This window comes from Somniosus microcephalus, chromosome 4 (assembly GCF_052327205.1).
Source record: "Somniosus microcephalus isolate GS21.2 chromosome 4, FLI_Smic_1.0, whole genome shotgun sequence".
Lineage (NCBI taxonomy): Eukaryota > Metazoa > Chordata > Chondrichthyes > Squaliformes > Somniosidae > Somniosus > Somniosus microcephalus.
This window is the reverse complement of record NC_140990.1, coordinates 185,608,456-185,635,911: the sequence shown is the minus strand read 5'-3', so window position 1 is coordinate 185,635,911 and position 27,456 is coordinate 185,608,456. Positions and strand designations below refer to the sequence as shown.

At 47.4% G+C, this 27,456-nt stretch overlaps 1 protein-coding gene across 6 annotated transcripts in view; it reads left to right on the top strand.

Moving 5' to 3' along the window:
• LOC147120072 (MAGUK p55 subfamily member 4-like) overlaps positions 1–26,909 on the top strand; it is a 391,734-nt gene extending 364,825 nt beyond the window's left edge. For 5 of the 6 annotated variants that reach the window (XM_085985616.1, XM_085985614.1, XM_085985613.1 and 2 more), the window contains 5 exons: positions 3,164–3,257; positions 19,155–19,263; positions 25,026–25,160; positions 25,582–25,662; positions 26,363–26,909. In XM_085985616.1, the coding sequence (XP_085841742.1) occupies positions 3,164–3,257; positions 19,155–19,263; positions 25,026–25,160; positions 25,582–25,662; positions 26,363–26,554 (611 nt within the window). In that variant the 3' untranslated portion in view covers positions 26,555–26,909. The remainder of the gene's footprint in view (positions 1–3,163; positions 3,258–19,154; positions 19,264–25,025; positions 25,161–25,581; positions 25,663–26,362) is intronic. The other variant, XM_085985615.1, reaches the window with a different exon arrangement.
• The last annotated feature ends 547 nt before the right edge of the window (positions 26,910–27,456 follow it).

Here is a 27,456-nt window from a genome sequence, read left to right as displayed (position 1 = left end):
CATGGATTGTGATAAATTTAATAGAGTTTTTGGGGAGGGGATTGGGTAAATAAAAGGAATGCAGTGGATGTGGTGTATATGGATTTTCAGAAGGCATTTGATAAGGTGTCTCACACAGGGCTTGTTAGTAAAATTCAGGTATAAGAAGAAATGTAGCAGCATTGATTGAAAGTTGGTTGAGGGACCTGAAACAAGGGGTTAGAGCAAATGGGTGTTGCTTGGAGTGGAGAAGGGTTTGGATGTTGTGTACCCCAGGGGTCAGTGCTGGGCCTGCTTTTGATCTTGGCATATATAAATAATTTAGACTTGGGCAAAGGGTGTACAATCTCAAAATTAGCTGATGACACACAAATAGGAAGCTTGGTAAACAGTAAAGAGGAGTGTGAAAGATTTCCGGAGACACAGACAAGTGAGCAGAATGGGAAGACAGAGAGCAGATACAGTTTAATGTGGATAATTGAGAGGTGTTACATTTTGGGAGGAAAAACAAGGAATGGGTGTGAGCATTCAATGGGAAGATATTGAAGGGTGTGGATGAACAGAGAGATCTAGGGGTTCAAATACATTAATTCCCTGAAAGTGTGAGTGCTGGAAGATAAACCCATAGAAAAGTGAACAGCATTTTGGGTTTTAGGAATATGGACATAGAGTGTGAGTGTAAAGGGGTAATGATAAATTTATACAAAACATTGGTTAGGTCACAGTTTGAGTACTGTATGCAGTTTCAGGCACCCCATTATAGAAAGAATATTAAAACCATAAAGAGCATACAGTGTAGATTCACTAGGATACCAGGGATGGGAAACTATCGTTATGAGGAGAGACTTGAAATACTGGGACTATTTCTACTGGAGCAGAGAGGCTAAGAGGCGATTTAATAGAGGTTTTTAAATTATGAAGTGTTTGATAGAGTGGATAGGGAAAGATGATAGATAAGTGTGAGGTGGTGCATTTTGGTAGGAGGAATAAGGAGACCACCTATTCCTTGGAAAGTGAGAGTTTAAACAGGGTAGAGGTGCAAAGGGATCAAGGTGTACAGATACACAAATTATTAAAAGTAGCAACACAGGTTAACAAAGCCATAAATAATGCAAACAAAGCACTGGGGTTCAAAACCAGAGACATTATGTTAAACTTATATAGAATCTTGGTTAGACCTCACTTGTAGTACTTAGTTCTTAGTTCTGGTCTCCACATTACAAAAAGGATACGGAGACACTGGAGAAAGTGGAAAAAACATTTACAAGGATGATACCAGAACTGAGAGGTTATAACTATCAGGAAAGACTGAACAGGCTGAGGCTCTTTTCTCTAGAAAAGAGAAGGCTGAGAGGTGACCTGATAGAGGTCTTTAAAATTATGAAGGGTTTTTATAGGGTAGATGTGGGGGAGACCAAAACTAGGGGCCATAAATATAAGATCATCACCAATAAATCCAATAAGGAATTCAAGAGAAACCACTTTACTCAGAGAGTGGTGAGAATATGGAACTTGTACCATAGGGAGTGGTATTTAAGGGGAAGCTAGATAAGCACACGAGAGAGAAAGGAATGGAAGGATATGTTCAGGTTAGATGAAGTAAGGTGGGAGGAGGCTCGTGTGGAGCATAAACACCGGCATGGATCTGTTGGGCTGAATGGCCTGTTTCTCTGCTGTAAAATTTTGTGGGTAAAAGGTAGCTTCAGAGAGTTGCTGAAACAGGCGATACCTGTAGAATGTCAACAGAACTGTTAGACTGTAACTGTCATCATATTAAATAGCCTCGGCTAGTTTGAATCTTCTCACGGTTACATCTATATGTTTATTCTTTTCTGTACATGCAAACAGATAAGGTAGTTCATGTTATGTCCTCAGATGGTGCTGTGAAGCTGTTTTGAGTTTTTGGTATGTTGAGCTAATGTAAAACCAAGAGTGAAGGTCATGGAAGAGGTGATGTAATGGCCTGTTAACAGAGCTTAAAAGCAAGACTATTGTAAGAAAGTTAGAAGATGAAACAGAAGGAAGAGATGTACAAAGTTGAGCTCAATAACTGTAACATGTAAAGCATTGCTGTGCATTGACTGTGAGTGTGTTCATCTAGCCCTTGATAAACATGCAAGTGTTTGACTCCACATCAAGAACCCTAATTTCTGGTACAAAGACAAGGCCATCTATATTGGTACAAAACACATTCTAAACCAATCTAATTGTCATTTTTGCCCAAACCACTTTAATGTTTTTTCTTTTGGGGGGTGGTGGGGTGGGGGATGGTATCTATTGTCAGGTACTTTTGCTGAAAAATAACTGAAAGAGCCGGGCCTTCTCACGTCGTCAGCACATGTTGGGTGAGCTTTTTTTAACTGCAAAGCCAAGATGACGGCAAGCTTGGGTTTTACAATCTTGTAGATTGTAGGAGGGATCAAAGGCCGAGGGAGAGGAGGGGAACCACAGGGCTTGGGATAAGAACATAAGAAATAAGAGCAGGAGTAGGCCATATGCCTACTCGAGTCTGCTTCGCTATTCAATAAGATCATGGCTGAACTTCTACAGCAACTCCACTTTCCCGCCCATCCCCATACCCCTTGATTCCCTTAGTGCCCAAAATTCTATTGATCTCAGTCTTGAATATACTCAATGACTGAGCCTCCACAGCCCTCTGGGGTAGAGAATTACAAAGATTCACAACCCTCTGAGTGAAGAAATTTCTCCTCATCTCAGTCTTAAATGGCCGACCCCTTACCCTGAGACTATGACCCCTAGTTCTAGACTCTCCAGTCAGGGGAAGCACCCTCTCAGCATCTACCCTCTCAAGCCCTGTAAGAATTTTATATGTTTCAATGAGATCACCGCTCATTCTTCTAAACTCCAGAGAATATAGGCCCATTCTACACAATTTCTCCTCATAGGACAGCACTCTCATCCCAGGAATCAATCTAGTGAACCTTCATTGCTAAGTTAAGTATATCCTTCCTTAGGTAAGGAGACCAAAACTGTACACAATACTCCAGATCCAGGGAAAGAATGCGTTAGAGTAGGAGACGGAGGATGTGGGTCTGGGGGAGAGTGTGTGTGATGATCCTCAGACAGATACTGGATTACCAGTCCACGCTCAGTGTGTATAACTTGAACCCTGCTCTGGAGGCCCTGGTTCAGCCTGGTAACTCTCTTCTCTCTGTCCTTGCAGATACCACCCGGCCACCAATCAGCTATGAGGAAGATGGGCGGGAATATTACTTTGTTTCCAGGGAAACGTTTGAAGCCATGGCACTGAGTCACAGGTAGGGAGACACGTCAGCAGTTGGGTTGGGCTCGAAAGTGGAGGATGGGTGGGGGAGTAGATACAATACTTGTTCAAACAAAACATCAGCAGTCCTGTTGGGTAACAAGGTACCAGTGGGATATGAGATCTCTAACACAGTGTGATAATACTGCTTCTGGAAACAATTCTCTTTCTGGACTGTCCATGGGGATGGGTCCTTGACAAGGGAGAGGAACATGACCCAGGGCTGTACTCTCATGCCATCTAGTGGCTACAGTGCAGCACTGGCAGGTGAGAGCCTCAGCTCGTCCTGCCATCTGGGTGTTTACGTGAGGCATAGAGCAGAAGAAACTGTGGGGGAGGAATTCAACTTGTGACCAAAACATGGGGTGGGGGGCAGGTGAAGTGGACAGAGTGGCCGCTCTTTGCGCCGACCTGAGGCCCGAACCAAATGCGACTTCAGGCCTCCTATAAAGTCCGCCACACAAGCTGGTAGCTGGCAGACAGGCGGCCAACTACAGCTTGCCGGTCGGGGCGGGAGGGAAATGGGCCAACTCCTACACTGTGCTGGCCGGCAGATTGCACCAGAGGGATGGGCTTCAAAACCCCCAGGGGTAACAGTTTAAAAGGAGCGGTGACAGAGTGAGGCAGCGACTATGAAATCCAGTTATCGTGGTCCATGTTGTGTAGGGATACAGATGTTCCAGTGATTCATGGGCCTGGACAGTAGCCAGCCATAGAAAGTCACACTACTCTGTATGTTAATTAATCAAAGTTACCTTTAATGATTTAAACATTGAACACAGCTTTAAAACAGTTTACACAAGCATCAAGCAAATCAATAACTGCAAACAACATTTTAAACCAAGGATCTCAGCATCAAAGCAGAAGAGTGATCAGCTGTCTTGTAGCCCTTAAAGTTTCTTTTTGTTCCTGGACGTCCTTCCTCTTGGCAAAGTTTCTTAAGGCTTTGCCGACTGCAGTAAAGAATCTGCCACGATGTCCCATTTTTATATGATTTCTGTCAGTGAATTAAAGTCAAGAGAAGTCCCATTTTGGCCACTCAGCTGGGTTCATTAATGATGGATAATTGGCTGAGCCACTCAAAATCATGAGAACCAAAAGCCTGTATTTTAGTTGTCTTTCTGAAGGATTTCTCACTGTCTCAAAATTGTTTTTTCAAGTCAGTTGTTTAGAGAACCAAAAGCCTGTTCGAAGCTTCTCGAAGTTCCTGCACATTGCTGCCTTTGCAGTTTAAACTTTAAATGTCCAAATGTAATGTCCAAATAGGCAAAGTTAACCCTTTCCTTCAGTTAACATAGGAAAGAGTGGGCAGGAGGTCCTGCTGAGAGAGTAACAGGAGTTACGAGCTAAATTAAAAAGCAGGATATCAAGGGTGGTAATCTCTAGGATTGTTACCTGAGCCATGTGCTAATTGGCATAGGGACAACAAATGAGGAAGATGGCTAAAAGAGTGGTGTGGGAAGGAGGGGTTTCATTTCATGGGACACAGGCAATAGAACTAGGACTAAAGAGTGGTGATAATGGGGGACTTCAACTATCCTTATATAGACTGGGATAGTAATAGTGTAAAGGGCAGAGAGGGGGAAGAATTTCTGAAGTGTGTTCAGGAGAACTTTCTTGATCAGTACATTTCTGGTCCAATGAGGAAGGAGGCATTGCTGGATCTGGTTCTGGGGAATGAGGTGGAGCAAGTGTCAGTAGGGGAACATTTAGGGAACAGTGATTATAGTATCAAGGTTTAGATTAGCTATGGAAAGGGATAGGGATAGGGATGTTCTTGCCATGGAGAGAGTGCAGCGAAGATTTACCAGATTAATACCTGGGATGGCAGGAATGACGTATGAGGAGAGATTGGGTCGATTAGGCTTATATTCGCTAGATTTTAGAAGAATGAGCAGGGATCTCATTGAAACTTATAAAATTCTAACAGGACTGGACAGACTAGATGCAGGAAGGATGTTCCCGATGGTGGGGGAGTCCAGAACCAGGGGTCACAGTCTAAGGATAAGGGGTAAGCCATTTAGGACTGAGATGAGGAGGAATTTCTTCAGCCAGAGAGTGGTGAACCTGTGGAATTCTCTAGCACATGAGGCAGTTGAGGCCAATTCATTAAATCTATTCAAGAAGGAGTTTGATATATTTCTTAAGGCTAAAGGGATCAAGGGATATGGGGAGAAAGCAGGGACAGAGTACTGAATTTGGATGATCAGCCATGATCTCATTAAATGGCGGAACAGGCTCGAGGGACCGAATGGCCTACTCCTGCTCCTATTTTCTATGTTTCAATCTAGATTAAAAATACTTAATTGGAGGAAGGCCAATTTTAGTGGGTTGAGAACGGATTTGGCCCGGGTAAATTGGAATCAATGATTGGCAGGCAAAACTGTAATTGAACAATGGGCTGCCTTTAAAGAGGAGCTGGTTCGGGTACAGTCGAAGTACATTCCCACGAGGGGCAAAGGTAGGGCAACCAAAGTCAGAGCTCCCTGGATGATGAAAGAGATTGAGAGTAAGATGAAGCAGAAAAAGAGCGCGTATGACAGATGTCAGGTTGAGAATACAAGTGAGAATCAGACTGAATATAGAAAGTTCAGAGGGGAAGTTAAAAAGAAAGAGGGGCAAAGAGAGAGTATGAGAATAGATTGGCAGCTAACATAAAAGGTAATTCAAAATCTTCTATAGGCATATAAATAGTAAACAGGTAGTAAGAGGAGGGGTGGGGCTGATTAGGGACCAAAAAGGTGACCTACGCATGGAGGCAGAGGGCATGGCTGAGGTACTAAATGAGTATTTTGCATCTGTCTTCACCAAGGAAGAAGATGCTGCCAAAGTCATAGTGAAAGAGGAGTTAGTAGAGATACTGGATGGGATGAAAATTGATAAAGAGGAGGTACTAGAAAGGCTGGCTGTACTTAAAGTAGATAAGTCACCAGGACCGGATGGGATGCATCCTAGGAGGCTGAGGGAAGTTAAGGTGGAAATCGCAGGGGTACTGGCCATAATCTTCCAATCCTCCTTGGATACAGGGGTGGTGCCAGAGGGCTGGAGAATTGCAAATGTTACACCATTTGTTCAAAAAAGGGTGTAAGGATAAACCCAACAACTACAGGCCAGTCAGTTTAGCCTTGGTAGTGGGGAAGCTTTTAGAAACGATAATCAGGGACAAAATTAACAGTCACTTGGACAAGTGTGGATTAATTAAGGAAAGCCAGCATGAATTTGTTAAAGGCAAATTGTGTTTAACTAACTTGATCGAGTTTTTTGATGAGGTAACAGAGGGTTGATGAGGGCAATGCGGTTGACGTGGTGTACAAGGACTTCCAAAAGGCATTTGATAAAGTGCCACATAATAGGTTTGCCAGCAAAGTTGAAGCCCATGCAATAAAAGGGACTTGGCAGCATGGATACAAAATTGGCTAAGTGACGTGAAACAGAGAGTAGTGGTGAACTGTTATTTTTCGGACTGGAGGAAGGTACACAGTGGTGTTCCCTAGGGGTCAGTACTAGGACCACTGCTTTTCTTGATATATATTAATGACTTGGACTTGGGTGTGCAGGGCACAATTTCAACATTTGCAGATGACACAGAACTTGGAAGTGTAGTGAACAGTGAGGAGGATAGTGATAGACCTCAAGAGGGCGTAGACACGCTGGTGGAATGGGCGGACACGTGGCAGATGAAATTTAATGCAGAAAAGTGCGAAGTGATACATTTTGGTCGGAAGAACGAGGAGAGGCAATATAAACTAAAGGGTACAATTCTAAAGGGGGTGCATGAACAGAGACCTGGGGGTATATGTGCACGGCAGGTTGAGAAAGCGGGTAAAAAAGCATATGGGATCCTGGGCTTCATAAATAGAGATATAGGGCTGGATTTTCATTGAGGAGGCGGGTAGGAGGCGGGACTAAAACTTTTGGGGTTGTAGTCCCGCCTCCATCGAGTTGTAGCCAACCCACACGATTTTGACTTGATTGACCTTGTTGAGCCCACCCAGTGGGCTCAGCAGGCCAATTAAGGGCCACCTGGCAACAGGTGACATCACAGATTGATATTTCATCTGTCAAGACCTTTTGACAGAAGAAATATCAGCATTTCACAGCTGTTTGAAGCCGTCAAACACTGACAATCTGTACTCCAAGTTAATTCCTTCCTCTCAGTGTAGGAACTGGGGTTCCTAGCTGAAGAATTGAGATCGACTCAGAAAATCAAAAACAATAAAATTTAATGAACAAACGAAGCTGTACAGGAAACTGTAGGATACAATGCAAATAGGTCTGGTCTGCTTGAAAGCCTCTCTGGAAACTGCTAGCAGGTTCCGAGCTCAACTGCTAGCAGGTTCCGAGCTCAACTGCTAGCAGGTTCTGAGCTCTACTGCTAGAAGGTTCCGAGCTCTGACGTCATGACGTTCTTCCCGCCGTGGAGAGATCACGTGACGGACGGCATGATGTCATCACGTGGAGTCCAGGAAAGAAGCCCTAGTACAGTTAACAGATACATTAAAGGTGCAGCCCCCAGCTGTACTACATTGCTGTAAAAGGAATTATATGCAATTGTCCGTAATCCTCTGGTGGTTCCGCCACATGCCCCAGAATTGCTTTTAACGGAGAAGGTAAGGCGAGAAGGGGGTCTGACGAGTCTGTCCGACCGACTGTGATACCCTGGCAGCTGGAACGGAGCGCTAGAAGATGAACTGGCCATTGGCTGTGGTTGGGATGACGCCGCAGGTGGAGGAGAGGAGGAGGCCGGCTGTGGTCGACCCGGTGAGGCGGGCACTGGCGAATCGGCGGATGACTGTGGCTGTACTGGACCGGCAGTCGATGGTGGACGACCACGACGAGGCGGCTGAGCGGTGACTACTGGTTCGCTCAGATCCAGATGCGCCGGTTTCAACCTGTCGATGGAGATGTGGTCAGGCTTACCGCCGACATCGACTGTGAAGGACTTGTCACCTGACGAGATGACGCGGAACAGACCTGTGTAAGGTGGTTTGAGTGGGTTTTTGCGAGCATCCTGCTGAATGAACACGTATTCTGCACTCTTAAGATCCACCGGGACATGGGAGCGCTACAGGTCATGATGTGACGTAGGCACTGGGATGAAATTCCTAGCCGCTTCCTGGTGGCTGACGAGCTGCTGAGCTGGGGACCAGGGTTCCGTGTGAGGAGGAAGAAAATTGCCAGGCACTCTGAGTGGTTGGCCGTAAACCAGCTGTGCTGAAGAAGAATGCAGGTCGTCCTTGGGCGCCGTGCGAAGACCCAGCAGCACCCAAGGGAGCCTGTCCACCCAACTAGGCCCACGGAGACTAGCACGCAGTGCGGCTTTAAGAGACCTGTGGAATCTTTCACACAGACCGTTCGCCTGTGGATGGTAGGCGGTGGTACGATGAAGCTTGGTGCCCAAACCTTGAGCTACGGTGTTCCAAAGCTCAGAGGTAAATTGAGGCCCCCGGTCAGAGGAGAGGTCAGCCGGTACCCCGAACCGAGCTACCCACGACGAGATGAAGGCTCTGGAGATGTCTGCCGCTGTGGTGGCAACCAAAGGAATTGCCTCTGGCCACCTGGTGGAGCGGTCTACCACAGTGAGGAGGTGAGTGTACCCGCGAGAGGAAGGGAGAGGACCAACCAGGTCCACGTGCACATGGTCGAATCGATGTTCCGGAACCGGAAAAGTGGCGACTGGGGCCTTAACATGGCGTTGTATCTTGGACTTCTGGCAACTCACGCAGTTATTGGTCCAGTCATGGACGTCGAGATGCATGCCCTTCCAGACAAATTTCTTTGCCATGAGTCATTGTGACGCTCTCATGCCAGGGTGTGACAACCCGTGGATAGTGTCGAAAATTCTCCTGCACCATTCGACTGGAACGATTGGACGTGGGACGCCCATCGAGATGTCACACAGGAGTGTGGTCCCTGCGGCCTGGAAACTGACATCAGCCACTTGTAAGCAGGAAGGTGCGGTCCGGTATGCCTGCACTTCAGGGTCTGCCTTCTGTTCTTTTGCCAAACCAACATAGTCGACTCCCAGGTGTACTGCGTCGAGCTGGGCACTGGAGAGACAATCCGCCACCAGGTTGTCTTTGCCCAAGACATGTTGTATGTCGGTTGTAAATTCAGATATGTACGTAAGATGACGTTGTTGCCATGCCGACCATGGTTCTGCTGTCTTGGCCATCGCAAAAGTAAGTGGCTTGTGGTCTACAAAAGCCGTGAATGGGCGTCCTTCCAGTAGGAAGCGAAAATGGCAGATGGCCAGAAACAATGCCAACAACTCCCTATCAAAAGTACTATACTTGCGTTCGTTCATCCGCAATTGGCGGCTGAAGAAAGCCAGTGGTTGCCATGTGCCGTCGACCCACTGCTCCTGTACTGCCCCAATGGCATAATCAGATGCATCAGTGGTAAGGGCAATGGTTGCGCCCAGAAGGGGATGTGCCAACATGGTCGCAGCAGCCAAAGCGTTCTTAGTGTCGAGGAAAGCCTGGTCCATCTAGGGTGTCCAATCAATCGGGTCTTTGCCCGATTTACCTCTGAGGGTCTCGTACAAAGGTTGCATCAACAATGCCGCCTTGGGGACGAACCGATGATAAAAATTGACCATTCCCAGAAATTCCTGGAGGGCCCTGACGGTCTGAGGAAGAGGGAACGAGGTGACTGCTTCCACCTTCGTGGCCAGCAGGACGGCGCCTTCTGAGGTGATTCTGTGTCCCAGGAAATCAATGCTGTGCAACCCAAACTGGCATTGGCCGGGTTGATAATAAGGCCATGTTGGCTGAGATGAGAAAAAAGGGTACGCAAGTGCATAATGTGTTCTTTGGTGCTGTTACTGGCAATAAGGATGTCGTCTAGGTAGACGAAGATGAATGGCAGATCGCGCAACACGGAATCCATGAGACGTTGGAAGGCTTGTGCTGCATTCTTCAACCCAAACGGCATATGAAGGAACTCAAAGAGCCCTGATGGGCCTTCAATAACCACAAAACTAGAAGTTATAGACTTAAAGAAGTTGGCTTTTAATCACTAAGATCAGAGCTAACATCTCAACACACCGACTGGTTCACAGGAATGAGTCATACAGATCCTGGGATCTTTATGTAAGAGAAGTCGGGGCGGAGCCAAGAGCCAAGACCTGGAACCTCCCAGGTTAGTCGGGAAAGAGGAAGTGAAACTATACACAGTGGGGGAGGGTAATATACATGAGTGCAAAACGAATACAGGACCAAGACAAATAGATTTCATTACATTCACCCCTTCTATAGATTTAGTCCATCGGGGTGATGTTTCTTAAAAGTTGGTAAAAGTGAGTCTGTCAGGAGGTTTTGCAGTTCTCAGTGATCAGCGCAAAGCCGGTTGGGGTGCCTCTAGGGGAGTGGATTCTGGTCCCTCCGCTGTCCGGGCCTCCGCAGTGTCTTCCAGGTTATCTGCAGTGTCCTCCAGGTTAAAGTTGGGTATTGATACCTCTGGGCGTCCTGTCTCTTTGTAGTGTAGGTCTTCATCGGGTAGTCTTCCATCGTTCTCTCCGCTCACCGAGAGAGCGAGGTCTTTTATGGAAACAGTGTCCTCTCGCCCGTCAGAGTATTCGATATAGGCGTACTGAGGGTTTGCATGGAGGAGCTGTACCTTTTCCACAAGGGGGTCCGTTTTATGGCTTCTCACGTGCTTCCGCAATAGTACTGTCCCCGGAGACGTCAGCCACGCGGGTAGAGATATGCCCGAGGTGGATTTCCGGGGGAAAACGAACATCTTTTCGTGAGGGGTAGCGTTAGTGGCAGTACATAACAGAGACCTTATGGAGTGGAGCACGTCTGGGAGGACTTCCTGCCAGCGGGAGGTCGGAAGGCCTTTTGACTTTAAGGCTAATGTGACAGCCTTCCAAACAGTAGCATTCTCCCTTTCCACTTGCCCATTACCTCGGGGGTTGTAGCTAGTGGTTCTGCTAGTGGCTATCCCCTTCGCGAGCAAGAACTGGCACAGCTCGTCACTCATGAATGACGTCCCCCTATCGCTGTGTATGTAGTTCGGCATGCCAAACATGCAGAATAGATTACAGAGACACTTGATGACCGTGGCACTGGTCATGTCTGGGCAGGGAATGGCGAAGGGGAAGCGGGAATATTCATCAATGATATTGAGGAAGTATACGTTACGGTCGGCAGAGGGAAGGGGTCCCTTGAAGTCCAGACTTAGGCGCTCGAATGGCCGTGTGGCTTTGATAAGGTGTGCACGGTCAGGCCTGTAGAAACGAGGCTTGCATTCCGCACAGATGCGGCAGGCTCTGGTCATTGCCCTGACCTCCTCGATGGAGTGGGGCAGATTGCGGGACTTTATAAAATGGTATAGTTGGGTGACCCCTGGATGACAGCGGTCGTTGTGGAGACCCTGTAATTTGTCCGTATGAATGCTGGCACACATTCCCCACGATAGGGCGTCTGGGGGTTCATTAAGGGCTCCCGGCCTGTACATAATATCATAGTCGAACGTGGATAGTTCGATCCTCCACCTGAGTATTTTGTCATTCTTGATTTTCCCCCTTTGTTTGTTATTAAACATGAAAGCCACCGACCGCTGGTCGGTGAGCAGGGTGAAACGTTTGCCAGCTAGGTAGTGTCTCCAGTGCCACACTGCCTCCACTATAGCCTGTGCCTCCTTCTCGACAGAAGAGTGCCTGATTTCAGGTCCCTGAAGGGTTCGGGAGAAGAAGGCCACAGGTCTCCCAGCCTGATTGAGGGTCGCAGCTAAGGCAAAGTCTGACGCATCGCTTTCGACTTGAAAGGGAATGCATTCGTCCACTGCACACACTGCAGCCCTTTCAATGTCCTGTTTAATACTGGTGAAAGCCTCCCGAGCTTCAGCTGATAGTGGGAAGGACGTCGATTTAATGAGGGGTCGGGCCTTATCAGAGTAATTGGGCACCCATTGGGCATAATACGAAAAAAATCCCAGGCACCTTTTTAAAGCTTTGGGATTGTGTGGCAGGGGCAGTTCCTTTAGGGGGCGTAATCGGTCAGGGTCCGGTCCAATTACCCCATCTTCCACCACACAGCCGAGGATACAGAGACGGGTTGTGTTGAAGACACATTTGTCTTCGTTGTAGGTTAGATTCAGCTTTAGGGCAGTTTTTAAAAATCTCGCAAGATTTAGATCGTGGTCTTGCTGGTTGTGCCCGCAAATAGTGACATTGTCCAGATAGGGGTAGGTAGCTTGTAGTTTATTCTCGTCAACCATGCGGTCCATCTCACGTTGGAAGACCGAGACCCCATTTGTTACCCTGAAGGACACTCTGAGAAAATGGTAGAGGCGCCCGTTCGCCTCGAAGGCGGTGTATGGGCGGTCCTCCGTTCTAATGGGGAGCTGGTGATACGCGGATTTGAGGTCGATAGTCGAGAAGACTCGGTATTGCGCAATCTGGTTGACCATTTCTGATATGCGGGGTAAAGGGTAGGCGTCCAGCTGGGTATAAATATTAACAGTCTGGCTGTAGTCAATTACCATCCGTTTCTTTTCGCTATTTTTAACTATGACTACTTGGGCACGCCACGGGCTGGTACTGCATTCAATAATGCCTTCCCGCAGGAGTCTGTCCACTTCCGCCTTGATAAAGTGTCTGTCTTCCAGACTGTACCGTCTACTTTTGGTCGCTATGGGCCTACAGTTCGGAGCGAGATTAGCGAATAAAGAGGGCGGGCTGATTTTTAAGGTTGATAGGCCACAGACTGTGAGTGGCGGCTGGGACCCGCCATATGCTAGCGTGACACTTTCGTGGTGGCACTGGAAGTCCAAGCCCAAGATTACATTAACACAGAGTTCTGGCATCACGAGGAGTTTAGAATCCTTGTAGTCCGTGCCTTTTACAGTCAGTGTTACCACACAGTAGCCCAAAATGTCCGAAGTGTGGGGCTTAGTAGCCATAGCAATTCTGCTCCGTGTAGGGGTTACCGTTAATGAGTGCCGCCGTACCAGGCTAGGGTGGATAAAACTCTCGGTACTCCCACAGTCAATTAAACATTTCGTTAAATTCCCGTTTACCTGTATGTCCATCATGGATTTTGTCAACGGGTGTGGCCTGGATTGATCCACCGTGATCAAAGCCACTGTTGGGCCCTGGGCGGCCGTTGAGTCGGGAAAAGATGGCGGATCCCAAGATGGCGGCCCGCACGGCACGCACGAGGCGGTGACGGAGTTGGAAATCGGATTCCCCCTGCAGACTTTGCTAAAATGCCCCTTTTTCTTACATTTGAAGCATGTAGCGTCCTTCGCTGGGCATCGTTGTCTGGGGTGCTTGGCCTGGCTGCATAAGTAGCATTTCGGGCCTCGAGACATTGCCGCTGTAGTAGGACTCCTGGGTGAACTTCTGTGTGGGGACTCCGGCGGCGTAGAGCTGGTCTGAGACCTGGATGGGGAAGATGGCTGATTCCAAGATGGCGGCCCCCTCGGCACGCACGAGGCGGTGAGGGCCGCATGGCCGGAAGAATAAGAGTCAGAGTTTTTCTGGGCCACGTCCAGCGATCGCGCAGTGGCCGCTGCCTTTTTTAAGTCCAGGACCTCCTTCTCCAGCAGTCTCTGCCGGATATAATTCGATTTGAGGCCCGTGATGAAGGAATCGCGGACCAATTCGTCAGAGTACGCGTTGGCCGTCACGGCCTTGCAGTTACAGTCCCGGACCAGGTCCTTTAGGCCCTGTAAGAAATCGTCCATTGATTCCTCTGGTCGCTGCCTGCGTGTAGCCAGCAGATGTCTGGCGTACACTTCGTTTACCGGCCTCTGGTATTGGGCCTTCAGGATAGTGATGGCCTCCGTGTAAGAGGTGGCGTCCCGGATGAACGAATAAATCCGATGACTTACGCGAGTAGTCAGTAGACTCAGTTTATCTACCTCGCTAGCGGATGAGGCCCCCGCAAGGAGTTCGAAGCATTTGAGCCAGTGTCCAAATTGATTTGATGCTTCAGCAGAATGTGGATCCAAGTCCAGACGCTCTGGTTTTAGGAGTCGATCCATCCTAGTATTCTTTAGTGATTAAAATTGATGGGCCTTCAATAACCACAAAACTAGAAGTTATAGACTTAAACAAGTTGGCTTTTAATCACTAAGATCAGAGCTAACATCTTAACACGCCGACTGGTTCACAGGAATGAGTCATACAGATCCTGGGATCTTTATGTAAGAGAAGTCAGGGGCGGAGCCAAGAGCCATGACCTGGAACCTCCCAGGTTAGTCGGGAAAGAGGAAGTGAAACTATACATAGTGGGGGAGGGTACTATACATGAGTGCAAAACGAATACAGGACCAAGACAAACAGATTTCATTACAAGCCCGAAAGGTGTGATGACGGCAGTTTTGGGGACGTCCTGAGGATGCACGGGCACTTGATGATAGCCTCGGACGAGGTCTACTTTGGAAAAGATGGAATTCCCTGCCAGATGGGCTGAAAAATCCTGAATGTGAGGAATTGGGTACCGATCCGGTGTGGTAGCCTCATTCAGGTGTCTGTAGTCGCCGCATGGTCGCCATCCGCTGCCCGGCTTAGCAACAATGTGTAATGGCGAGGACCAAGGACTATTCGAACATCGAATAATACCCAGGCGTTGCATTGTATGGAACTCCGCCTTGGTGGCCGCGAGTTTACCGGGTTCCAGCCTTCGAGCTCTCGCATAAACGGGGGATCCTGTCGTGGTAATGTGCTGCGCCACACCGTGCCTCGCGACTGAAGAAGAAAATGTGGGCCTGGTGAGCTCAGGGAACTCACTGAGAAGACGAGAGAACTCATTTGGAGATGGGACTGCACAGGCAACTGACCAAGACATCGCAGTGCTTCGGTGGCAGGGGACCGAATGAAAAGTGGAGGCACTGATTAGCCGGCAGTGTCGGACGTCGATGAAAAACCTGTTTGCGCAGAAGAAATCTGCCCCCAGGATGGCCTGTGAGACTTTCGCCGTGACGAACTCCCAAACAAAACGTTGGCCGCCAAAACTCAACTGGACCCTACGCTTTCTGAACGTACGAATGGCCGCACCATTGGCTGCCTCGAGGGGGGGACCTTGACCGCCGGATTGAAGATCTAGCTTCGACGCTGGTAGGATACTGCACTGGGAGCCAGTATCACAAGAGAAAACGTCGCCCTGACAGGGAGTCTGTAATGTATAGGAGTTTCCCTGCGGACCCAACGGCCATCGCAACTCCTGCGCGTCCCTTAGGCCTTATTGATCTTCTCAGAAACCGCTGGTTTGAGGTAGGTTTTTTTTTTGGTGAGAAACTGCAGGGCGGACAGCAATTTCTGGCCTTCGCGCCGAAACGAGCGTGGTATGCACACCAGCCTGCAGGAGGAGGAGTCGGATTCACTCTTGTGGGGGATGGGCGCCTCGTGGCTGCACAAGATTGTTGAGAGACGGTGAATATTTTATCCGCTTCCGCGGCGAGTTCAGCACAATCCGTGATCGTGGAATTGGCCAAGGCCGTCTGTACTGGCTCTGGTAGTTGACAGAGAAACAGCTCGCGGAACAGAAAACATTGCGATTCCGAGCCCAAAAGCGTGAGCATTTGGCTCATGAGCTCCGAGGGTTTTGAGTCCCCGAAACCGGGCATGGAGATAAGTCTGCGAGCGCGCTCCGACTTGGACAGACCGAAAATCTGCAGTAAACGTGCTTTTAAAGCTTCGTACTTGCCATCATTCGGTGGACTCTCGAGGAGGCTGACGACCCGCGAGGCCGTGGCGCTGTCAAGGGTGGAGACCACGTAATAATAATGGGTCGAATCCGCTGCTACTCCCCGGATTGCAAATTGGGCTTCCGCCTGGAAAAACCACGTGGCCGGTTGTTGCTCCCAAAATTGTGGCAGTTTGAGGGCGACGGCGTTCGTGTCCATGATGTAACTTCAATGAAAATTGTTCGAAGAAATCGGGGTCACCAATGTAGGAACTGGGGTTCCTAGCTGAAGAATTGAGATCGACTCAGAAAATCAAAAACAATAAAATTGAATGAACAAACGAAGCTGTACAGGAAACTGTAGGATATAATGCAAATAGGTCTGGTCTGCTTGAAAGCCTCTCTGGAAACTGCTAGAAGGTTCCGAGCTCAACTGCTAGCAGGTTCCGAGCTCTGCTGCTAGAAGGTTCCGAGCTCTGACATCATGATGTCATCACGTTCTTCCCGCCATTGAGAGATCACGTGACGGACGGTATGACGTCATCACGCGGAGTACAGGAAAGAAGCCCTAGTACAGTTAACAGATACATTAAAGGTGCAGCTCCCAGCTGTACTACATTGCTGTAAAAGGAATTACATACAATTGTCCGTAATCCTCTGGTGGTTCCGCCACATCAGGATGATTTAGAGATCTCTGGAACAGAAAGCTGAATGCTGCAATTTTTGACAGATCGCGGCCATTCTGCTTTCTATGCCGGTGAGATGAGGGACTCCCGAGACCTGAAGGAAGGCTGTAAAGTTAAGTAAAACTTTTTTAAACACTTTAAACACACCAAACACACTTACCTCTGCACTCATGCACCCATCACACACCTGAACACCGGACATCTCGACCCCTCCAAGCCCCTCAGCCCAACGGCCCGCCTCGCTAACTTGGCGTGGTTTGGAGCCGTCGGGAATCCCACACTTCAAGAATGAAAATAGGGATTAGGCTAAAAACTGCCTGTTAACTACCTGTTAACAGGCAGTTAATTGGCACTAATCCCCTTCCCACCTCGGGGAGGCGGGTCGCAGTGCGGGTTGGGTACCCGCCTCCTTTGAAACTGGCATGGAGGCAGGATGGGTTCGTGCCCCCTGATTTCGGGATTTTAACCCCCCTCCAATCCCACCTCCACGGCCCAATGAAAATCCTGCCCATAGAGTAGAAAAACAAGGAAGTTATGATGAACCTTTATAAAACACTGGTGCAGCCTCAACTGGAGTATTGTGTCCAATTCTGGGTGCTGCACTTTAGGAAAGATGTGAAGGCCTTAGAGAGTGCAGAAAAGATTTACGAGAATGGTTCCAGGGATGACGGACTTCAGTTACGTAGATAGACTAGAGAAGCTGGGGTTGTTCTGCTTAGAGCAGAGAAGGTTGAGAGGAGATTTGATAGAGGTGTTCAAAATCATGATGGGTCTAGACAGAGTAGATAGAGAGAAACTGTTCCCATTGGCGGAAGGGTTGAGAACCAGAGGACAGGTTTAAGGTGATTGGCAAAAGAACCAAAGGCGACGTAAGAAAAAACTTTTTAACGCAGCGAGTGACTAGGATCTGGAATGTAGTGCCTGAAAGGGTGGTGGAGGCAGACTTAATCGTGGCTTTCAAAAGGGAATTGGATAAGTACCTGCAGGAAAAAAATTTGCAAGGCTATGGGGAAGGAGCGGGGGAGTGGGATTAGCTGAAATGCTCTTGCAGAGAGCCGGCACGGGCTCGACGGGCCAAATGGCCTCCTTCTGTGCTGTAATCATTCTATGATTCTAGGAGGAAGCTGTACCATTGAGACGGGCTGCACCTGAACCGGGCTGGGACCAAGGTCCTAGTGGAAAGGATAAATTGGGTGGTAAAAAACACTTTAAACTAATAAATAGGGGAGGGCTCAGTCAGAAACAATAGTAAAAATGATAGTTCAAAGATTAAAAAAAGAATAAGAGCAAAGTTCAGGTCACAAACAATGATAAAGATACTCCAGGTGAAGGGAATACTAAAATAACTAAAGTAGTTACATCAGGAGTGACAAATAAGAAACATATTGTGTTAAATGGTGTGAGAATGACATAATCAAGGTAAAAGGACAGGTTAGGCTCTCTTGCCCAAATAAGAGTTTTATACATCAACGCACGGAGTATAAGAAGTTAATTGAGTGAATTAGAGGCTCAAATACAGCTTAGAGGTTATGACATGGTGGCCATTACTGAGACATGGTTGCAAGCTGGTCATAATTGTGAGTTAAATATTCTAGGTTATAAAGTCTTTAGAAAGGATAGGGAAACTGGAAAAGGAGGAGGGGTAGCCTTATTGATTAAAGAGAAAGCAATCAGTGGCGTCTCTATGGTTCGACTTGAGGAATAAGAGAGGACTTAACTGTAATGTTAGTTGTCTACAGGCACCTGATAGCAGCAATGAAATGTCAAAATGTATTAATTCAGAGATTGGAGAGGCTTGCAGCAAAATCAGAGTTGTTTAAATGGGACACTTTTTAATTTTTATATAGATTAGGAAGAGCAGAGTAGCTCAAGTCAGAAAGGTGGTGAATTTCTTGCATGCATTCAAGATAGTTTACTGGAGCAATATGTTCGAGAGCCAACAAGAGGGCAGGCCATATTAGATTTATTAATGAGTAATCAGCCAGACTTAGTTAATAATCTAACAGTAAGGGAACATTTATCTAACAGTGATCTTAATATGATTGAATTCAATGTTAGATTTGAAAAGAAGAAACTTAGCACAGTTACTAAGATTCTAGATTTTGGTAAGGCTAACTTTAACGGGATGAGACAGAGACTGACGACAGCAAACTGGTCAAAACTGTTATCGGGTAAAACTACAGATGAACACTGGGAGGTGTTCAAAGAAGTATTTAGCTTAATACAGGACCAGTATATACCCCTAACGGTCAAGAGCTCCACTTATCAAATAAAACAGTGTTAATGTACCAGAGGGAGGGGCTTCAATGGGAGAGTTAATGTACCAGAGGAAGGGGCTTCGATGGGAGAGTTAATGTACTAGAGGAATGAGCTTCGATGGGAGATTTAGGGTACTAAAGGGTGAACACGGGAGCTGGTTAAAGGAGCACTGTGCTGTGTACCCAAGACCTCATATGAAAAAGAGTCTCTGGTCTCCTTCATTCTGACAGGCAAACATTGATTATGAAAGATTGATGAAAGCTGAAACCGATATCGTTCTGTTTGTGAAGGGTCTCCTTCTCACCACAGGTTCCTGGAGTACGGGGAGTACAAAGGCCATCTGTACGGCACCAGCAGGGAGGCTGTGCGCTTGATTCTGGATTCAGGGTTAATTTGCGTGATTGACCTGGAACCACGAGTAAGTGTTCAGGTACCAACGGAAGGGTGGAGAATTGCTGGACTATTCTGCAATGGTCAACTTGGTCAACTGGCCCTGTTCTGGTCAAACCTTGACATAAAAGCCCACAGCCCACTTTGTTGCAGCTCATTAGTATTTAATAACACAGATTAATTGTAAATACTTTGAAATATGTGATAGCAGCCAAATACACATTCCACAACACCCAACCTTAACTGTTATGATGGGTGGCTTTATTTTTATCACCAGGTCCCACTTCAACCTATCCCCTTACTCTTCTGTTGCCATCTATATTAGAAACTTTACCTTTACATAGAGGTTACTGTACAGAAACAGGCCATTCGGCCCAACAGGTCCATGCTGGTGTTTATGCTCCACATGAGCCTTCTCCCACCCCTCTTCATCTAACCCCATCAACATCACTCAAAGAGTTGCTGGGATCTGGAACGCTCTACTTGAAAAGGTGGTGGAAGCTTTTTTAAAATTCATTCACGGGATGTGGGCATCGCTGGCATTTATTGCCCTTGAGAAGGTGGTGGTGAGCCGCCTGCTTGTACCGCTGCAGACTGTGTGGATTATAGCTTTTTGTAGTGGTTTTTGATACAATTGAGTGGCTTACTAGGCCTTTTCAGAGGGCAGGTAAGAGTCAACCACATTGGTGTGGGTCTGGAGTCAGAACGGCTGTTTTTTGTAAACATCAATACAAAGTACTCATTGAGTATGCTAGCCTTGCCCTGCGCCTCTAAGCATATATCACCTTCTTTGTCTCTAATAGGCCCCACTCCGCCTCTTACTACCCGCTTACTGTTTACATGCCGGTAGAAGATTTTTGGGTTCACTTTTATGTTAACCGCCATTCTACTCTCATATTCTCTCTTTGCCAATCTTATTTTCATCTTCACTTCCCCTCTCAACTTATTGTATTTGGTCTGGTTCTCCCTTGAAGAATTCACCTGACATTCATCATACACCCTCTTTTTTTGTTTCAACATCTTCTATCTCCCTCATCATCCAAGGAGCCCTTGCTTTGGTTCCCTTACCCTTCCCTCTTGTTGGAATTTACCTAGCCTGTACTTGGAACATCTCCTCCTTAAAGATCACCCATTGTTCCGTTACAGTTTTTCCTGTCAGTCTTTGGTTCCATTTTACTCTGGCTAGATCCTTTCGCATCCCATTGAAATTAGCCCTATTCCAGTTTAGAAGTTCCACTCTAGATTGTTCCTTGCTCCTCTCCATTGCTAATCTAAATCTTATGATACGATGATCACTCGTACCCAAGTGTTCTCCCACAGACACTTGGTCGACCTGGCCCACCTCATTCTCCAGCACCAGATCCAGCAATGCCTCCTTCCTAGTTGGGCCAAGAACATACTGGTCAAGGATATTCTCCTGAACACATTTCAGAAATTCCTCCCCCTCCTTTCCCTTTACCCTAGCATTATCCCAATCGATATTTGGGTAATTAAAGTCCCACAATATCACCACTCTATAGCTCTTGCATATCTCTGCGATTTCCCTGCAGATTTGCTCCTCTACCTTCCTCTCACTATTTGGAGGCCTGTAGAATACCCCAATAGTGTGATCATACCCTTTTTGCTCCTCAACTCTAACCAAATGGATTCTGTCCTTGTCCCCTCAAGAACATCCTCCCTTTCCAACACTACAATGTCTTCCTTAATCAGCACTGCCACCCCACCTCCCTTTTTTCCTTCCCTACCTTTTCTGAACACCTTGTATCCTTGAGTGTTAAGTGCCCAGTCCTCACCGTTTTTAAGCCACGTTTCCATTATTGCCACATGGCTAATTGTGCTTGTAGCTCACCAACCTTATTCACCACACTTTGTGCGTTTACGTACATGCATTCTAAACCCATTTTGAATTTTTCGTAGTCTTTCTTAGTCTGCTCCTATCTAATATGATACTACTTCCGCCTCTAGTACTACTTCCTTCTCTAGTACTATCCAACACACTCACTTTTTTATGCACCTTATTCCTCTTTGCTACTCCTATATGCCGGTGCCCATCTCCCTGCCAAGCTAGTTTAAACCCACCCAACAGCACTAGCAAACCTACCTGTGAGAATATTGGTCCCGGCTCTGTTGAGGTGTAACCCATCCGGCTTGTACAGGTCCCACCTTCCCCAGAAATGGTTCCAATGCCTCAGGAATATAAAGCCCTCCCTCCTGCACCATCTCTCCAGCCACGCATTCATCTGTTCTATCCTCCTATTCCTGTACTCACTAGCACGTGGCACCGGGAGTAATCCGGAGATTACTACCTTTGAGGTCCTGCTTTTTAATCTCTCTCCTAGCTCCCTAAACTCTGCCTGCAGGACCTCATCCCTCTTTCTGCCTATGTCGTTGGTATCGATATGGACAATGACCTCTGGCTACTCCCCCTCCCCCCTTAGAGTGTCCTGCAGCCGCTCAGTGATATCCTTGACCCTGGAACCAGGGAGGCAATATACCATCCTGGAGTCACGTCTGCATCCACAGAAACGCCTATCTGTTCCCCAAACCAATGAATCCCCTACCACTATTGCTCTTCCACTCTTCTTCCTCCCCCCCGTGCAGCTGAGCCTCCCATGGTGCCGTGCCCTTGGCTGCTCTCCCCAGAGGAGCCATCACCCCCACAAGTTTCCAGAACTGTGAACTGGTTAGTCAGCGAGATGCACTCCGGGGATTCCTGCCCTACCTGCCTGGTCCTCCTTCTCTGTCTGGCGGTCACCCATTCCCTCTCTGCCTGCACATTCTGAGGCTGCGAGGTGACCACTTCTAGAAACGTGCTTTCCAAGTATTTCACAGCCTCGCGGATGCACTGTAGTGACTCCAGATGTCGCTCAAGTTGCTGCAGTTGGCGACACTTCCTGCACACGTGGTCGTCCAGACCGCAAAAAGCGTCCAGGATATCCCACTTGGCACAGGATGTGCAAATCACTGGACTGAGCTGCCCTGCCATGCCTCTATTTACCAGACTATGGAGGTAATTTAGCAGAAATAAACTTAAAACTTAACAAGAAACACTCAACAGCTACCCACCAATCAGCACTTCCCTCTATTAGATAGGCTATGAACTACTTATAAGAACATAAGAAATAGGAGCAGGAGTAGGCCAATCGGCCCCTCGAGCCTGCTCTGCCATTCAATAAGATCATGGCTGATCTGATCCTAACTGCCAATCCACTATCACAGAACCATCTCCTGAATCTAACAGAATTAGACACACGAAATAGGAGCAGGATCAGACTACACGGCCCCTGGGCCCGCTCCGCTACCCACAGGGCCATGACCGATCCGAACCTAGACTCATGTCCAAATTCATGCCCGCTCCCCGTAACCCTTAATTCCCTTTACATCTAGGAAACTGTCTATTTCTGTTTTAAATTTATGTAATGATGTAGCTTCTACAGCTTTTGGGGCAGCATATTCCATGGACCTACCACCCTCTGAGTGAAGTAGTTCCTCCTCATCTCAGTTTTGAAAGAGCAGCCCCTTATTCTAAGACTATGCCCCCTAGTTCTAGTTTCACCCATCATCGGGAACATCCTCCCCGCATCCACCCGATCCAACCCCTTCACAATCTTATATGTTTCAATAAGATCGCCTCTCATTCTTCTGAACTCCAATGAGTAGAGTCCCAATCTACTCAACCTCTCCTCATATGTCCATCCCCTCATCCCCGGGATTAACCGAGTGAACCTTCTTTGTACTGACTCGAGAGCAAGTATGTCCTTTCTTAAGTATGGACACCAAAACTGTACGCAGTATTCCAGGTGCGGTCTCACCAATACCTTGTACAACTGAAGCAATACCTCCCTATTTTTATATTCTATCCCCCTAGCAATGAAAGCCAACATTCCATTGGCCTTCTTAATCACTTGCTGCACCTGCATACTAACCTTTTGAGTTTCGTGCACCAGGACCCCCAGATTCCTTTGTACTTCAGTACTTTCCAGTTTCTTGCCATTAAGATAATAACTTGCTCTACGATTTTTCCTGCCAAAGTGCATAACCTCACACTTTCCAGTATTGTATTCCATCTGCCAAATCTCTGCCCACTTACTTAGCCTGTCTATGTCCCCTTGCAGGTTTTTTATGTCCTCCTCACTCACTACTTTCCCTCCCATCTTAGTATCATCTGCAAACTTTGATATGTTACACTTGGTCCCCTCCTCCAAATTGTTAATATAGATTGTAAAGAGTTGGGGACCCAGTACTGACCCCTGCGGTACACCACTAGTTACTGATTGCCAGTCTGAGAATGAACCATTTATCCCAACTCTCTGCCTTCTGTTAGATAGCCAATCCTCTATCCATGCCAGAATATTACCCCCAATCCTGTGATTTTTTATCTTAAGCAATAATCTTTTGTGTGGCACCTTGTCAAATGCCTTCCTGTTTTTGACACCAAAGTGGATAACCTCGCATTTATCCACGTTATATTGCATCTGCCATGCTTCTGCCCAATCACCCAACCTGTCCAAATCATCCTGGAGTTTCTCGGTATCCTCCTCACAGCACACACGCCCACCCAGCTTTGTGTCGTCTGCAAACTTGGAGATATTACATCTAGCTCCCTCATCCAGATCATTAATATATATTGTGAATAGCTGGAGTCCAAGGACCGATCCCTGCGGTACCCCACTAGTCACTGCCTGCCACTCGGAGAGCCGTTTATTCTAACTCTTTGCTTTCTGTCTGCCAACCAGTTCTCTATCCAAGTCAATACCTTGCCCCCAATCCCATGTGCCTTAATTTTACACGCTAATCTCTTATGCGGGACCTTATCGAAAGCCTTTTAAAAATACAAATACACCACATCCACTGGTTCTCCCTTATCTATTTTACCAGTTACATCCTCAAAAAATTCCAGTGGATTAGTCAAGCACGATTTACCTTTTGTAAATCCATGTTGACTTTGTCCGATCCGGTCACTTTTTTCCAAGTGCTCTGCTATTACATCCTTCATAATGGACTCTAGCATTTTCCCCACTACCGATGTCAGGCTTACCGGTCTGTAATTCCCCATTTTCTCTCTACCACCCTTTTTGAACAGTGGGGTAACATTAGCTACCCGCCAATCCATGGGTACTGTTCCAGAGTCTATCGAATTTTGGAAGATGACCCGCAATGCATCTACTATTTCTAGGGCCACTTCCTTAAGTACCCTAGGATGTAGATTATCAGGCCCTGGGGATTTATTGGCCCTCAATCCCATCAATTTCCCTAACACCATTTCCCTACAAATACTAATTTCTATCAGTTCCTCCCTGTCATTAGACCCTATGTTCCCCGACATCTTTGGCAGGTTATTTGTGTCCTTCTTTGTGAAGACAGAACCAAAGTATGTATTTAATTGGTCAGCCATTTCTTTGTTCCCCATTATAAATTCCCCTGATTCTGACTGCAAGGGACCTACGCTTGACTTCACCAATCTTTTTCTCTTCACATATCTATAAAAGCTTTTACAGTCAGTTTTACAGATAGCTCTTTCAAAAAGCCAGCACAGGCATGGTAGGCTGAATGGCCTCATTCTGTGCTGTATGATTCTATATTAGCCAAATAAGTGCCGTATAAATCTACAGAGGTTATGGTGGGGCTTTACAGTGCACAGGTCAGACCTCACATGACTGGAATGTCGGGCTGGGTGAGTGGAGTGTCGGGCCGGGCGAGTGGGAGTGGAGAATCACCAGTACAGGTTAGGTTTACTGGTACAGGATAGATTCACTTTCACTTCACTTTAGTACATCTTTGTTCACACAGAGAATTCCAGAGGCACGAACAAAGGAGCTAAAGCCCTTCATCATATTTATCAAACCTCCAAGCATCAGTCGTCTGCAGCTGACACGAGTGCACAGCCGTATCATCACCGAATATTATGTAAACAGGTCCTTCAAGGTGGGTTCTCCGTGGCAGTGGAACTACAGCAGGATTTAAATAACCTTTCCATGTTACAATCCCAATTTGTTGGCACTTCACCATTAGGAGGGATTTTGAAATCAACTCTCCGGGATGAAAGGGGTTTCTGGGCTTCTCGCTGTAGTTGCAAGCACATTGAACAAAGGTACCTCGGCGATCTTCTCACATTAATTACAGGTACCATTAAACTCTGGTACCTCAGAAACCTGTAGTTACAGTCCCCATTAAACTGGGGTACTTCAGCAATCTTCTCCCTACAGTTACAAACCCATTAAACAAACCTCCGTCCCGACCCATCTCGAACCCACCCACTTCCGGTTTTAATGGCGGCGGGACGGGGGGGTTGTACATTTAAATATTTTAATGAGGCTGTGTGCCTCACATTTTACCTCCATTTCAGGTTTATTCCTGGCTGGCCGGGTTTCCCAGGCCTCAGGAAACCCAGCAGCTGAAGGGAGGCGAGGACTGCTGGATCCAGCAGGTAAGTGTCTTTCCAGCACTACTTGTGGGCCAGGACTGCTCCCCCCCCCCCCCCCGGGCAAACCTGTAAACCACTCATGTGTTCAGCTGACCCGTCCCACGATCAGACCCTCCTCCATCCACACGATCGTACCCCCACAATCAGGCCACCCCACCTTCCCCCACCCTCCACAAACCACGCGATTGGCCCGCCAAACCACAATGTCCACCCGACCCTTCCGATTTTCCCTCCCCACCCCGGTCTTTCCGAACTCCACCACCCCCCTGGCCTTTCCGATCTCCACCACCCCCCTCCAGCCTCTGATCTCTCCGGCCTTTCCTATCCCTCTCTCCTCTCCGCTCCCCGGCTGCGGCCCGGTGCCGCATGTCTACATGACCGACAGCCAGGCAGCCTCTCAATCTGGCTGGCTGCGGCCGAGAAACAGAGACAAAAAATGTTAATCTGGTCCTGCCTTTAAATTTGTCAGGACCTGAACGTAATACAGCACCCCCACTCCGTAAATACCGGGGCCACTCTCGCTCCCTGTACCAGTCCCTCGCTCTCTCTACCTGTATAAGAGTCCCTCGTGCTCTCTCTCACTCCCTGTATCACTCTCCCTTTCTCTCTCCCAGTATCACTGTCTCCCTCTATCACTGTCTCTCTCTCTCTATCACTTTCTCTCTCTCTCTCTCTGTATCACTGTCCTATTTTGTGTTAACAGGAGGAAGATTTACAGGAGATGGAGGATGTATCGGAGACGATGCTGGACTACTTTGGACACCTGTTTGACTATGTGATTGTGAACGATGAGCTCTCGGACACCTGCCTGCAACTACTCTGTGCTGTAAGGGGAGCTCAGGCTGAGCCACATTGGGTGCCAGCAGCTTGGCTCGATTCAGACACGGGTGCTTAATTCCTTCTCCATGGGGTGTCGGCGGTGGGTGAGTCGTTTGGTGGGAAATGGACTTGGTTTCTAACCTGTGCTGTACCTGCCCTGGGAGTATTTGATGGGTCAGTGTAGAACTTTACTCCGTGTATCTCTCCTGGGAGTTATTGATGCTGACACTAGTTGGCTGAAATGGAAATTTTTCAGAGCTGACTGACTTTGCCCTGATGACTGCAGAATTCACACCAAAAAAGTAATTTAAAAAACCTAGGTGCAGTTACGTAGGGAGCCATGTATTATAGTGAGAAATATCCTATGGGTGTGTTAAAGATACTGTATAAATATTGCATAGTAAATAATAAAGTCACAATTGTTGGTTTCACTCTGTTGGTTGTCTGTTTTACTTGTGATGAGCTGTGAGACTACGTTCATCGTTCTTCCCTCCTTTTCTTCACTTCCTATAACATTTCCTGTTTCACTTTTGAATCCTTTTCCCAGTTTCCTCCTTTCCTCTCCTGAAGTCACTGGCTCTTGCCTGGGCTGACAACAGGAAAGATTGAGAGATTACAGCTGCAACAACTCTCAGGACAGAGCAGTTCACTTCATCAGTGCCCTGCCACTGGACTCAATATCCACACCCTCCATCACCGGTGCACCATGGCGGCAGTGTGTATTATCTACAGGATGCACTGCAGCAACTCGCTAAGGTTACTTCAGCAGCACCTCCCTCCCCTGTGACCTCTACCACCTAGAAGGACAATAGCAGCAATATCATGGGAACACCATCACCTCTACGTTTTCCTCTAAATCATACACCATCCTGACTTGGACATGTATCACCGTTCCTTCACCGTCGCTGGGTCAATATCCTGGAATTCCTTACCCAACACCATCAGGGGAGCACTATCACTACAAGGAGAGGGCCCATC